General features: G+C 39.8%; 1 protein-coding gene across 1 annotated transcript in view; it reads left to right on the forward strand.

Annotated features, from left to right (window-relative positions):
- Positions 1-318: 318 nt before the first annotated feature.
- Positions 319-14,963, forward strand: part of M1AP (meiosis 1 associated protein) — a 92,188-nt gene continuing 77,543 nt past the window's right edge. The window contains exons 1-2 of the mRNA XM_006151200.3: positions 319-492; positions 6,013-6,287. Of these exons, the coding sequence (XP_006151262.1) occupies positions 6,048-6,287 (240 nt within the window). The 5' untranslated portion in view covers positions 319-492; positions 6,013-6,047. The remainder of the gene's footprint in view (positions 493-6,012; positions 6,288-14,963) is intronic.

Here is a 14,963-nt window from a genome sequence, read left to right on the forward strand (position 1 = left end):
CAAGACCAAGGGCGCCCCCACCCGAGCCTGCGGTGGGCGGGAGGGACGCCAAGGCCGACGTGGGGCCGGTTCGGTTTCCGCAGGGGTCCGCCCGCTCCCTGAGCCCGGCAGGAGGGCGGCGCGTCCCCGCACAGCCTGAGGCGAGCCCTGCGGCCGCCCGGGCCATCTGAGGGGGGCGCCGAGGGCCGCACGGTGCGCGCCAGGGCCGGGAGGGCCAGGTAATGGGGTGTCCACCCTCCCGCCAGGCGGGGCTATCCGCGCTTCCCGCGGCAAGCGGCTAGCTCTGGCCAAAGGTGCTGGCGGCGCAGACCGGGCAGGTGTGGGGCGCCCGCGGTCACAGTCGTCCCCCGGCGCTCCTCGAGGGCCAGCGTCGCCGGCCTGCGTTCCCCCGCGGGACCCCCGCGCCAAGGACCCGCCCCGCTGCGCGCTCCCCACCGCCCAGGGGACTTTGGCCGCGGGATGCTTTGATCTCTTGGACGGTGAACCCTTAAGGTAAAGAAAAGGTTTCCACTGTTCCTCCCGACAGGGGGGAAATGAAATGTTTAGGGCCCACGAACATCTTTCTTAAATGTAAGAAGGCCCCGAAGGCAAAAACGCATAGGGCCGGCGAAATTTGCAATGCGGCGCCGCCTCAGGGAAACCTTGCAGTCCTTTACCACAGGACTAGGGAGTCCTCAGGGCTCTAAGGCGGCCTAAGGGGCCCTAGAGCCGCACGCACTAAAGAACTCCAGGCTGGGTGGGAGAAGGATGGTCTGGCTGAGGATGGAGAGGTTAGGCAGAAAACACATGCAGGACTTCGGGGCCAGGGGCCAGGGTAAGGAGTCCGGATTTCGTTCCAAGTGCAATTGGAAGTCTTCGAAGGGTTTTTAGTATGGGAGTAACCTGATGGGTTTTAGTGGTTCAAGGCCCAGTTCCAGGCTTAGCCGTTTTGCTGGGGGAAACCATTAAGAGGATGTTCTTGGCAAAGGTGGACGGTAGGGCCAGAAATAATGTCAGGTCCTGCTTTTAGTGCTGTGTCCAGATACATCTGAGGTATTAATTGATCATGTTTGAGGCTAAAGGGAAGAGAGCTGCCCTTTACCTCATTTAAAGATTAGTCTTTCAATTGCACATTATTGTGGGATCTAAAAATGACTGTGCACGCTGAAATCATTCGAAGACCTTTTTTTGAGGGGGAGGGGGGAGGTTTTTGCTATAGGGCACATGAGCTAGCCAGAGAGACAGAAAGCGAGAAATTACCCCCCAGGAGGGATGGCCATGCCACAATCCTGTCTCCATTCTCTTCTCAAGATCTTGGGGACGCACGCGCCCGGCATGAGTTTAATCCACTGGGTCCAGGACTTGAACCACGGTTCACTACATGGGAGTTCAGCAAATAGCCATTACGCTAACTGCTAGTTCCATCATTCAAAGATCTTAGTAATCCATGGGAAGTGTTACAGTCGTTCCCTGACCTCTAAAATTATTTTCAAAGCATTAAAAATTCTCTTAATTTCTTACTCTCTAAGTATGTGGAGAAATAGTAAAACTGTTCCACACACTAAAACATTAGAAACATTGAGAATTGAAGTGTTTTATTTGTTTGTAAAAAAAATCAAGAGTAGTCTGAACAGTGCTTGTGCTTGTAGAAATTGACTCCAAGCATTTAATTTAAAAGTACAGTGTGTGTGTGTGTGTGTGTGTCCAAGATCCCAAGAGGAGAATGGAGGAGAAGGGATTGCAGCATGGCCATCCCCCCAGAGGATGATTTCTTCCTTTCAGTCTCTCTGTCTCACTAGTGAGTGCACATGCACTGTAGCAAAAATCTCTCGGAAAAAAAAAAAAAGACATTTATGGTATGTGCTTTCTTGGTAAATACATTAGTCATTAATTCAGATGTTTTATTCAAGATTATTTTCAATAGTTAGCATGTTCGTTCACTTATTTGTTTAGCTGTACACAGCACTTAATAGGAATTCAATAAAACATGGCTGAAAGATGAATGCTGACTTCCACCATCTGAAATGGAAAGTTTGAAGAGAATAACTTTACAGATTTATTTTGAAAAACACATTCATGTATGTATTCTTAAGTCATTTTTAAAGACCCTAAATTCCAAAGTGTTTCTGAAAATTAGCATAATTGTCTTCCTCTTGGTTGCAGGAGGAATCAAAGAAACTTTCCATTTCTCTTCATTCCTTAGCTTAAAAACAATTATATAGAATCATTATAATTTCCAGAGGTGGGAACTTTTTTAAAAAATAGATCTATATATCTTTTTTTGGAGAGGTTTTTGCTATAGGGCATGTGCACTCACCAGAAAGACAGAGACAGAAACAGAAAGCAAGAAGTCACTCCCCCAGTGGAGATGGCCATGTCACAATCCCTTCTCCTCCATTCTCCTCTCGGGATCTTGGGCACACATGCACATGTACCCAGTGTTTGTTTTAAGCCACTAGGTCCAGGACTCGAACCGCAGTTGTCTGCATGGGAGTCCAGCAACATAGCCATTACGCCAACTTCTGGTCCCTATGTATCTTTTTTTAATCATGTTTCTTATATGTTTTCTTTTATGGTTGTCCTAGTGTTCTTTGTGAAGTTTCTTCATTGTTAAAAATAACATATGTAGAGAAAATATCACACAACATGAACATGCAACTTAATAATTATAAAGTGAACAGTCATGTAATCACAATAATGATCAAGAAATAGGGAGCCGGCCCATGGTATGGTGGTTAAAGGCACTGGACTGTCACATGGCCAACTGTAGTTTGAGTCCCAGACCTAGCGGCTTGCTTTCTCACTCTCCCACTCTCTCTCTCTCTCACACTGTCCCTGTCTGATCAAATTAAAATAAATGAATAAATAAAGTTAAACAAAATAATTATTTTTAAAAAAGAAATAGAACATTACCAACACCTCAAAATCTTCCCTCTTATCTTTCTTAATCATATTGCTCTCCTTCCTTCCTTTCTAGAGAAATATCTTACTTTTTAAATTTTTAAAATATTTTTAGAATTATTTATTTAATTTTATTATTATTATTTTTTAAATTTGCTGTAGGGCACATGCACTTACCAGAGAGAGACAGAGAAAGTGAGGAAACAAACCTCCAAATCTGGGACTCAAACTGCGATTGGCCATGTGAGAATCCAGCACCTTAACCACTATGCCACCTGTTGGCCCAACTATCTTAATTTTTTATGATAATAATTTTTTTGTATTATGGTTTCATCACTGTGTATGCATTCTAAACAATATAGTTACTTATTTTAAAAATCATTGTAGGTAGAACAGTGCTCTACACACACACACACTCACACACACACACACACACACACACACAGTCTCCAAAAGGTTCATGGAAAATGCATATTATGGTACTCTTTTCTGGCTGGAATCATGGAGAGTGTTCAAGAGAAGAAAAAGAAGGTTCCTGCTGCAGCAGAAACCAAGGAAAAGGCTCTTGTTGCTAAGGAAGTTACCAAGAAAAAGGTTCCTGCTGTGCCAGAAACCCTTAAGAAAAAGCCAAGGAATTTTGCTGAACTGAAGATCAAGTGCCTGAGAAAGAAGTTTGCTGGAAAGATGCTTCAAAAGGTGAGGAGGAAGCTTATCTATGAAAAAGCTAAGCACTTGTCATAAGGAATATAGACAGATGTGCAGAACTGAGATTTGCTTTGCCACGATGGCAAGAAAAGCTGGCAACTTCTATGTACCTGCAGAACCCAAATTGGCGTTTGTCATCAAGATCAGAGGTATCAATGGAGTGAGCCCAAAGGTTCGAAAGGTGTTGCGGCTTCTTCGTCTTTGCCAGCTCTTCAATGGCACCTTCGTTAGGCTCAATAAGGCCTCAATTAACATGCTGAGAATTGTGGAACTATATAGTGCATGGGGGTACCCGAACCTGAAGTCAGTAAATGAACTGAGCTACAAACGTGGTTATGGCAAAATCAATAAGCAAATTGCTTTGACAGATAATTCTTTGATTGCTCCATCTCTTCATCAGTTTGGCACCATCTGCATGGAGGATCTGATTCATGAAATCTATACTGTTGGAAAACACTTCAAAGAAGCAAATAACTTCCTGTGGTCCTTCAAATTATCTTCTCCACGAGGTGGAATGAAGAAAAAGACTACCCATTTTGTAGAAGGTGGAGATTCTGGCAAAAGGGAAGACCAGATCAACAGACTTATTAGAAGGATGAACTAAGGTATCCGCCATGATTATTTTTGTAATCTGGTCAGTAAAAAAACAATGGCTGTTTTCAGACTGCAATAAACTGTTGTATTAGTAACTGGTGTATTATATTTTTGGTAACTTGCTTCTGCCTTGCCTTAACTATTGTGGCACATCTTGGTGCTTGGTAAAATTGAGCCAAAACTTCTGTAAAACTGGGGTCCATTTTTTTTTTATTTTGTGAAAATCACTTAGGGACTGTTGAAAGGCTTTTCCTACACCAGAAAGGCCTAATGTTTCCCCTTTTGAATTTTGCTGAGTAAAAATGCGTTTATTCAAAGAAAACTAATTTCAAGGCATTCATGCATGATTTGTAGGTAAGGTAATAAAATAAAGGTCAGTTCACCAAAAACATTAAAAAAAAAAAAAGAAAAAGAAAATGCATATTATGAAAAAAAACTATGCATGGATTTCAAAAAGCCTTTGCACTAAAATAAAGTCATACTTTAATTCCATTTTTCATGAACTTTTTGAAGCCCTCTTGTATATATATTCCTCGTGTCTTGCTTTTTTTATTCAATATTGTATTTCTTTGAATTATCTATGTTTTTGCATGTAATTGCAGTTGATTCACTTTCATCACTATATCTGTGAATATGCCATGATTTATTCTTTTCTTTTTTTTTTTTTTTTTTTGAGAGGTTTTTGCTATAGGGCGCGTGCGCCAGAGAGACAGAGAGACAGAAAGCAAGAAATCACCCCCTCAGGGGAAATGGCCCGCTGCAATCCCTTCTCCTCCATTCTCCTCTCGGGATCTTGGGGACACATGCGTACGCGCCCGGCGTGAGTTTAAGCCACCTGGTCCAGGACTTGAACTGTAGTCCACTACATAGGAGTTCAGTGACATAGCCATTAAGCTAACTGCTGGTCCCCCATGATTTATTCATTTTGAAGTAGACTGACATTTGTGTTTGTAGTTTGGGGCAGTTGGAAATAAAGCTGTTATAAATAGTCCTTTTGCTGCTTCATCTGACTTTGTTCATGTATCCTGGTGCATATCATTAATTTACAGATTATATGATTGTGAACAAAAATAACCCAAAATGATCTACAGAAAAATTATTATAATTAGTAAAAGAGTGCAGTGAGTTTGTGAAATATAGAATCAATATGGAAATTATTACATTTCTATAAATTAGTATCAAACTAAAAATAACACTTAAAAAGATGTCATGCTATATTTAAAGTTTTAAAATTAAAATTTTTACTATATTGTATATTAGTATTTTTAAACAGCAGATCCCCAGAACTTAACAGAAGATGAGGAAACCTTTTAAAGATGATTGTGAAACTCTAGATTATTTTATATTTCTTCCCCGCCCCTCATTCATGATTAGAGCACGTGAGAATGAGAGAGAGAGAGAGGAGCACCCTTCACAGGGTCTGGTTATGCCACAATCCTCTTCCTCCAGTCCTCCAGTCCATCAGATCTTGGACACTCACATGGGTGCCAACCTTGGGCCAACCAGGCCAGGGATTCAAACTACTGTCACGCATGCATCTGGCTTCTCTTGAGAAGCACATTACCTCTGTGCCATACCACAGAGCCAGTCCTCTTTTAAATTATCTGTACACACAAACATGTCATCCACAACAGGTTTTCTTTCTTCTGTTGTCATGCCATTTTTATCCTTTGGAAGCTCTTAACATGAGATAAACTAGAGGAGCTTGATTTAGTGCCCAATCTGACTCTCTGGATATAGTCCCCTTGACCTGTGTTATTTGTTAAACAGAGCACATAATTCAGTTTTATGAAAGATGGTGGTTTCTTTTTTCTTTCTTTCTTTTTTATCCAGGTAGTGGCTACAGTTTCACCTGTTGGTTTGCAGCCATGTATCACGAACGAACTACTGGTAAAGGGTCTTCTATTCCCATGGAACTTTACCAGCAGCCTCCACGACTTCTCATCGTGCACATTGCTCTACCATCCTGGGCTGGCATTTGCTCCAACCTCTGTGAGGCTCTGCAGAACTTTTTCTCTCTAGCCTGTAGTTTGATGGGCCCTAGCCGTATGTCCCTATTCAGCGTGTATGTGGTACAAAATCAGCATGAGTGCATCCTGCCCTTTGTGGTGAGTATATCTATATTATTAATTTTATCCTGAAAGCCAATATGAAGTTTTAAGAGCAGGTATCAGTTATTATTACTTGCAGTAATAAATTCACTGGTTCTCCATGCCCGGTAGCCCGCAGATGGCACCATCCAAGCCATATGTCATCCTGTATATATGGTGGTTTGTACAGCAGAAGAGGAGAAGAGGAACCCATTTTTTTTTTTTTTTTTGGAGAGGTTTTCACTATAGGGTGCGTGCGCTCGCCAGACAGACAGACAGCAAGAAATAACCCCCCAGGGGGGATGGTCACTCCGCAATCCCTTCTCTTCCATTCTCCTCTCGGGATCTTGGGCACACATGCACATGCGCCTGGCGTGAGTTTTAAGCCACCGGGTCCGGGATGCAAACCGCGGTCTACTATGTGAGAGTCCAGCGACATAGCCATTACGCTAACTGCTGGTCCCCCCCTCCCCCAACTTCTGAGAAAGAGAAAGAAGCCCTGGCATTTACAGTTCTTCAGAATGTAAATAGCTAACTCCCCTCAGCCACTTTGAAATGTAAATGATAGGGACCAGCAGTTAGCTTAATGGCCATGTCACTGGACTCCCATGTAGTGGACCGCGGCTCGAGTCCCAGACCCAGCGGCTTAACCTCACACCGGGCACGTGTGTGTGTATGCCCAAGATCCCAAGAGGAGAATGGAGGAGAAGGGATTGTGGTGTGGCCATTTCCCCTTTGGGTCACTTCTCACTTTCTTTCTCTCTGTCTTTCTGGCAAGCACATGCGCCCTGTAGCAAAAACCTCTCCAAAAAAAGAAAAAAAAATGTAAATGATAGGGAAATAAGTCTCTAGGTCTTTTCAGAGGGCTTCCAGATTTATTTATTTCTTTTAGATAGTTCTATATTTTATTTTATTATTTTTATTTTCTTTTTTAGTTTTTTGCTATAGAGTGCATGTACTCGCCAGAGACAGAAAGACAGAGAGAAAGAAAGTGAGAAGTGACCCAAAGGGGAAATGGCCACACCACAATCCCTTCTCCTCCATTCTCCTCTCAGGATCTTGGGCACGCACACATATGCACACAGCCTGATTTTCAAACTACTCGATCTAGAATTTGAACCATTCAACAGCCATGTGGGATCCAGCACCTTACCCCCTATAATCCTGATGGCCCCCTGAGGGCTCCAGCTTTAATGTCCAAGAACTGTCCTTTTTTATCCAGGTACCAGTATTATTTGCTCAGAAAGCTCTAACTGCAGAAGCATGAAAACACTTTCTCTATGTTCCATATAAAACTCCAATGAAACTGCCCCCGGAGTATTTGAAGGCAGTGACTGAGCTAGAAGTAATGATTTTACAAAGCTTCCTCACACACAGACACCTAATTATATTTCCACCTCAAACAAAATTCCCTTTCTTACTTGTATAAAGTTCAGAATCACAGGGATAAGAGATACTTCCAGAAGTTGTATGCATCTCATTGGTGTAGTCTTGCAGTTAATATATCTTATTAAATAGATTTTTTAAATCCTTTTATTTAAGATTTCCAAAGAAGAAAATTTCCTAATTCCATTGCTGAATCTTTAATGTAATATCGGACTAGAATGTACTCATTTTTATTAATGCCTTAGTTTCCCTCATAGAAAGTAGAAAGATAACATCTCTCTTGATACTATAAAGGATGAAAATAACATGCACTGCTTTATTCTGCTTGGGTTATTCTAATTGCATTAACAGTACCTTGAGCTCAGACACCAGGAGTTTACTTCTCAAAAGAAGTCATATACGGAATGTTTTGAGTACAACTGCTTCAATTGCTAAGTCTGGTAATTTTGTCAGTTTCATATTACCAGGTTGGGTTAGAAGATGAGAAGTGATCCTTTCTACAGCTTGAGTAGAATTTGGTTCCTCAATTCATTGTCTATTGCTGTGAAACAAATGATTCCAAAATGTATTGGCTTAAAACAATAAACATTTATTATCTCATAGTTAACATGAGTTAGGAATTCATAGGTGGTTTAGACAGGTGGGTCAGGCTTGGGATCCCTCATGAGGCTGTAGGCAAGTTGTCAGCCAGGTGGTAGTCACCGAGGCTAAAGGATATAGTTTCAAGATGCCATAGTCACATGACTATTAGCAGGAGTTGTTTCCTCACTACTTGGGCCTCTCTATAGGGCTGCTGAAGGTCCTCATTCTATGGCAGCTGTTTCTTCAAAATCAACTGATCCAAAAGAAAGGAGAAGCAAAAAGGAAGCAAAAATATCTTTAACATACTAGTCGACACACTCTCACTTCTTCCACATTCTACATTTTGAAGCAAGTCATTGTTCTACCTAGTACTTACAACAGGAATGGTACTTATTCACATCAACCAAACTGAACTCCTCATAATTCACAATACATGGGATAATTTATTCAGAAAAGCCCTGCCTCAGAAGGAAGATATACAGAGCCCAAGACTTATTGCTTCTCAGGACTACCTAACAAAGTGTTTACAAAGAAATTACCTTCAGGCAAGAACAGAGCTCAAAAATAAAGAAATTCAAAAATATCTTTCACCCACCTAAGTAAAATTCATACTGTATGGCCTCAAATCAAAACTTGACAAGTATTCAAAGAAGCAGGAAATTCTGAACTATCATGAAGAAATAATGACCAATAAATCAAAACTGACCTAGGCTAGCAGGTGGCATGGTGGTTGAGGTACTGGACTTCCACATGACTGACCATGGTTCAAGTTCAAGACTTGAAGCCCCCCCCCTCTCTCTCCCACCTCCCTCCCCCTCTAGCAAATTTTAAAATAATTATAATAATAAATAAAATTAAATCATTCTATTTTTTTTTTAAATCAAAGGGACCAGCAGATGGCATAATGGTTACATCACTGGACTTCCATGTAGTTGACTGTGGTTCTAATCCTGGAACCAGCAGCCTAAAACTCATACCAAGTGCATGTTCATGTGTGCTCAAAGTGTCCCAAAAGGGGAATGAAGGAGAAGGGATTGCGGCAAGGCATCTCCCCGGCTGGGGGGAGAGCGTGATTTCTCACTTTCTGTCTCTTTGTCTCTCCAGTGAGCACACACACCCTACAGCAAAACTCTCTCAAAATAAATAAATAAATAATAAAAACTGACCCACAAGTAGCACAAATGTTAGAACTAACAAAGAAAATACACATTTGCTGTAACTGTATTACATATATTTTTAAAAAATAGTGACATAGAAGATATTTTAAAAGATCTAAATCAAACTTCTAGAGATGAAAACTACAATTTTTACATGGAGAATATACTAGATAGGATTAATGGCAGATTAGACATTGCAGAAGAAAAGATTAGTAAACTTGAAGATGTAGAAATATGTAAAATGAATTAGAAAACTATCTAAAATGACACATAGAAAGAAAAGAATAATTATTTTTAAAAATGAACAGAGTATCAGTGAGCTGTGGGACAATTTCAAGCAGTCTAATCTATGTGTAATTAGAGTCTCCAAAGGAAAGGAACAGGGATAGAAAAAAAAATTTTGAAGAAATAATGGCCAAAACTTTATAATTTTGATAAAAAAAACTCTAAAACCACAAATCATAAGAAACTCAGTGAATGTCAAGCACTAAAAAAAAAAAAAAGACAACTGTATCCAGACATGTCATGTCAAAACTACTGTTATAGAGAAAAATCTTAAAAACAACCAGAGAATATACTCACACATACAATAAAACAAAGATAAGAATGGGAAAAGATTTCTTGTTGAGAACAATTTAAACAAAATGTTAGTAGAATAACATCTTTATTAATTAATTTATTTTACATTTATTCACTGAACATCATCACAGCTTACAAAACGCAATTTCCCACCCAGAATAGGCTGTATAGAGGCTTAATCATACATGTTATCATCAACAAATAATTTTCCATTTCTTGTTTCTTATATATATATATTTCCCCCTATTTCTCACCCTCTGCCATTTCCCACCCCTGTACACACACTGTTTCTGGTATCTGCAGTTGCTTTCCATTCTTTTTTCCCCCCCACATTTTATTGAGTCAAAAAACATCTTAATTAATCAAACTACTTTTAATAACAAGTTCAGCTAAAATATACATACCTGTAAACACAAGTCTGACTTTAGGCATGAAACTCTGTGAGTAGAATGAATAGACTATAAAGTAGCACCTGATTGAGGCTATATAGTTTACTAGGTATTTTCCTACTATATTTTTAATTTCAAGAAAGGCAGTCTTAGAGACCAGCAGTTAGCGTAATGGCTATGTCGCTGGACTCCAATGTAGTCGACCGCAGTTCGTGTCCTGGACCCAGTGGCTTAAAACATGCCAGGCACGTGTGCATGCATGCCCAAGATCCCGAGAGGAGAATGGAGGAGAAGGGACTGTGGCGTGGCCATCCCCCCTGGGGGTTGATTTCTCGCTTTCTATCTCTCTGTCTGGCGAGCACACGCGCCCTATAGGAAAAACCTCTCCAAAAAAAAAAAAAGGCAGTTGTAGCTTTAATAAATCAAAATTTTTAAAATGTTAAGAGTACTTTGCTTAAGACTTAAAGCCAAGAAACAGTCTAGGATTCTGTTCAAATAGGTACATGAACCTATTGACAGCTCAAGAGAAGACAAAAATCCTTAAATATGGAAAGGAAAGCATAGAAGAAAATCAGTAATGTTTTAATCAGAAGTCATAAAATTCTCAGAAGTCATAAAATTCTTTTTCACCAGTTCAGTTTCATGTACTTAATCTATCTGCTGGTGTGGTCCAGTCTTTTTGTTTAAGTTCTGGAAGATAACATTCAACTCCAGATTTGTCCCTATCATTAAGTTGGCCATTTTCTTAGTTGTTTTTGAACTCTTTTATTTCTGTGTGACTGTATTTAGTTTTCCTAATATAGCACTCCCTTCGGAACTTCTTGGAGTGCCGGTATGGTGTTGGTAAATTCTTTTGTTTGTCTGTGAACATTCTTGTCTTTTCTTCCCATATGAAGGATAATCTTGCCAGGTATAGTATTCTTGGTTGAAATTGTTTTTCACTGAATACTTTAAATATATTTTCCCATTCTTTCCTTGCTTGCATTGTTTCTGATGAAAGGTCCGCTATCAGCTTGATGGGATATCCTTTGTAGATAACTTGATGTTTCTCTCTTGTCAATATCAGTATCTTATCTTCATCTGTGGTTTTGGTCAATCTGGCTAGAATGTGTCTTGGAAAAGATCTTCTTGGGTTGATTCTATTTGGGGTCCTTTATATTTCTCAAGTCTGGATCTTTGAATGCCTCTCTAGGTTTGGAAACGTTTCTTCCAGGATTTCATGGAATAGATGATCAATGCCTTTATTAGTCTCTTCATCATCTGGGATACTGATTATCCGGACGTTTGGACATTTCATGGTATCTAGTATTTCTTATATATTATTCTCATTTTCTTGAGCAATTTTCTCAGTCTTTGTGGTGGATTTTTCTAGTCCCACAATTCTGTCTTCTACACCTGATATTTGATCTTCTGCTTTTAATACTTTCAAAGGAGGTTTTGATTTCCTATATTACAGCCTTCATCTCTATCAGTTCCATTTGATTCTTTTTTATGGTGTGTATTTCATCTTGCAGATCATGCAAGAATTTCCTCACCTCCTGGAACTCATCAACTCTTTTCTCCTGCATCTTCTGCAGTTCATAGTCTCTCTTCTCTTGCATCTCTGTTAGCTTTGTCACTGTGAATATTCCAAATTTTTTATTAGACATTTCCATGAGTTCCATTGTATTGTCTGTGGATGAAGAGGAGTTATTTTTTTCCCTTGGGGGAGAGGTATTTTCTTGGTTTCTCATATTTCAAAAACCTCTGTGGTAATTTCTGGTCATCTGATGGGTTATATGTTTCTTCCTAATATCTTGAAGTTCAATCTGAATGTTCAGAGGTATTGCAGGAGGAGGTAATCTATAATCCCACTGCTGTTCCTTTTTTCTCCTTTTGTGTGGCAAATTCAGTGGGAATTGAGGAATATTCTGACCCTAATAGTATTCAGATGTTTGGCTACAGTTCACTTAGAACTGTCTGGACACTCAGTGTGTGGAGGCTGAGCCCTAGAGTGGTGAAGGCAAAAAAAAAAGCGGGGGGGGACAAAACAGAAAGAAAAAAATACACACACAGAAAAACTCTTTATTTATTTATTTAAATCAAAGAAACGAAAACCTTGTGGCATGCTCATGCACTGCACGAAACCACTAGTTCTCAGCTCCACTGAAAAAATCTTCTGTGAGGTCTGTGCTTTTGCCTCTCCTAGATGGGAGGGGGGAAAGGTGAGAATTAGCAAGAGAAAGGAAGATCTGAGAGCCAAGAAAATACTTTACCTTTTTACCTTAAAGAATTAAAAAAAAAAAAAAAAAGAAGAAGAGAAAGAGAGAAGAATGGGGGGGGGTGTTTTACCACTCGTGAATGGGGTCTGGAGGTGAAGTCTCAGCAGAAAATCTTCATTAGTTTAATGCCTGAAAGCACTAGTTCCTAGCTCCAATCTAGAATAACATCTTTAAAACAGTGAAATAAAATACTGTCAACCTGGAATTTTTTACCAAACAAAAATATCTACGAAATTCCAAGGTGAGACTTTCAGTTTCAGACAAGACTGAATAGACCTTTTATTTAGATCACTAAGTACACCTAAAATCTCTGGATCTTTTATATAATATAAACTTAAGATTCTGAAAGGATGAGAGAAAAAGGTAGTCCAACTAAAGGGAGAGCTGGAGAAAGCAGAAGTAAAGGAGTTCAAAGGAGCTATTGAATCTATCCCTATAGATCAGCTTCCTGGGACACAAAGAAGGTAAAGAAAAGTAGAGTGATCTTGGAGCCAGATGGTGGTGCAGCAGGAAAACTGGCCACTCTGTGATGTAATCCTACATGGGACTGTTGCCAGTTCAATCCTAGAGACTTCCTGAGTACTCTAGCGTACATATTTGCCCATGACCTAGGAGTAGGTTGCAACATTAATACCCTACTGTAGATCCTCTCTCTCTCAAGAAATAGATAAGTAAACTTAAAAAAGAAAAATAGAAGTGATCTAGAAGGACAACTGGAAGATATACAGCATAGAAGGTTTGTTGGGAGATGAACCCATGTCCCAAACGAAGGTAAAGGGTTTTTTTTTTTTTCCTTCTTAAGTGACTGTTACATCCATCCCTTTGCTGTGCCTCAATAGGTTGGCCTTAGTTGAATTCCTTAATCACTCCATTAGAAAAGGCAGACAGCTTTCCACTGAGAGGAACACAGGTAAACTGAGGAAGAGAGATGAGCTGGTAGGTGCTAGAGTAGCTGATTAAAACAAGCCAGAAATAAGAGGGTTAAGCATTTATCCCTTACTGCAATAGTATAAACAGTCTAAATTGAGTAAAGTACCAACTCTCCCTATTCCATGTCCTCCGTGGAACTGCAAAGAGTCAAATTGATCAGTACAAAAGTGAGGGTCATCAAGTAAGGAAGCCCCAAACAAAAGGCTCTGGCAGTTTTATGAACCCTGGGATTGTCGAGAGGGCCAGAGAGAAGGCTAGGAGTAGAAAAATACTGAGTCAGAGTATGGAAAAGTGTCTTCAGGGATTCACCCTTCTCCTTTCATACACAGGTCTCAGTAAAGGCTCCTGAAGAGGACTTGGCCCAGGTAAAGAGACCTAAGACAGTAGGTGCCAGGGCTAGAAATATCAATATTTCAAGTGAATGATCTGCAGGACTTAGGGGAGGCTGAGTCCTTGACTCCCTTCAGAGACTGCAGTGCATTGGCTGTGCATTGGCTGTGCACCAAGTCCAGGGCAGCTCCCCATCTCCAGGTCTGCCAGGTAAGGCTTTCGTAATTGCCCATAGTCAGGCCTGAAAAATCACAAATAGGTTTTTAACCAGGAACCAGACTCCACACTTGGTAACTCGGGAAAAATTGCAAGCCAAAATTTCTTTCTGATAGACAGTAAGTTCAACATTAGTTAAAAGCTCAAGAAAATTACAAGAACAATGCTGTTACATTGATGTGATGATATATCTAGAACAATCCAATCTCTGTTTCAGGAAAAACATGACCTTAAATCCATTGTCTCTGGCCTATATAAATATCTGGCATTTTCTATCTGCAGAGGCAGCTCAAAATATAAATGGAGAAGGAGCATGTAGGATATTTTACCCAAGATGAATACCTCAATATGTCTCCTCATATTTAATGTTTTAGTATCATCAAGTAATTCTGAACATTCTATAAGGAATCAGACAGAGAGTTCATAATTAAAATATGAGATTTCCTTTTATATCCTTTGTGCCCTTCATATTAAATAATTCCCACCAAAATGATTCATTTCCTCTTAAAGCAAGGTTTCAGAAGAATGCTCCTACTGTGAAGATCTTCCCAATTTTCTTACTTTTTCTGCTAATAAAACAGTTATTTAAAATATATATTATCAGGTGCTGGCAGGTGGTGTGGTGGTTAAGGGCATTGGACTCCCACATGGCCAACCATGTTTTGAGTCCCAGAACTGGCAGCTTGCTTTCTCATTTACCCTCTCTCTCACTCTGTCCCTCTCTGGTCAAATTAAAATAAATATATAAAGTTAAATAAAATAATTGTTTTTAAAAATATATTTTTAAAAATATATATGTATGTATGTGTATGTATATATGTATATATGTTTGTGTGTGTGTGTGTGTGTGTGTGTGTGTGTATA

This window comes from Tupaia chinensis, unplaced genomic scaffold (genome assembly GCF_000334495.1).
Source record: "Tupaia chinensis unplaced genomic scaffold, TupChi_1.0 Scaffold000316_1, whole genome shotgun sequence".
NCBI classification, from domain to species: domain Eukaryota; kingdom Metazoa; phylum Chordata; class Mammalia; order Scandentia; family Tupaiidae; genus Tupaia; species Tupaia belangeri.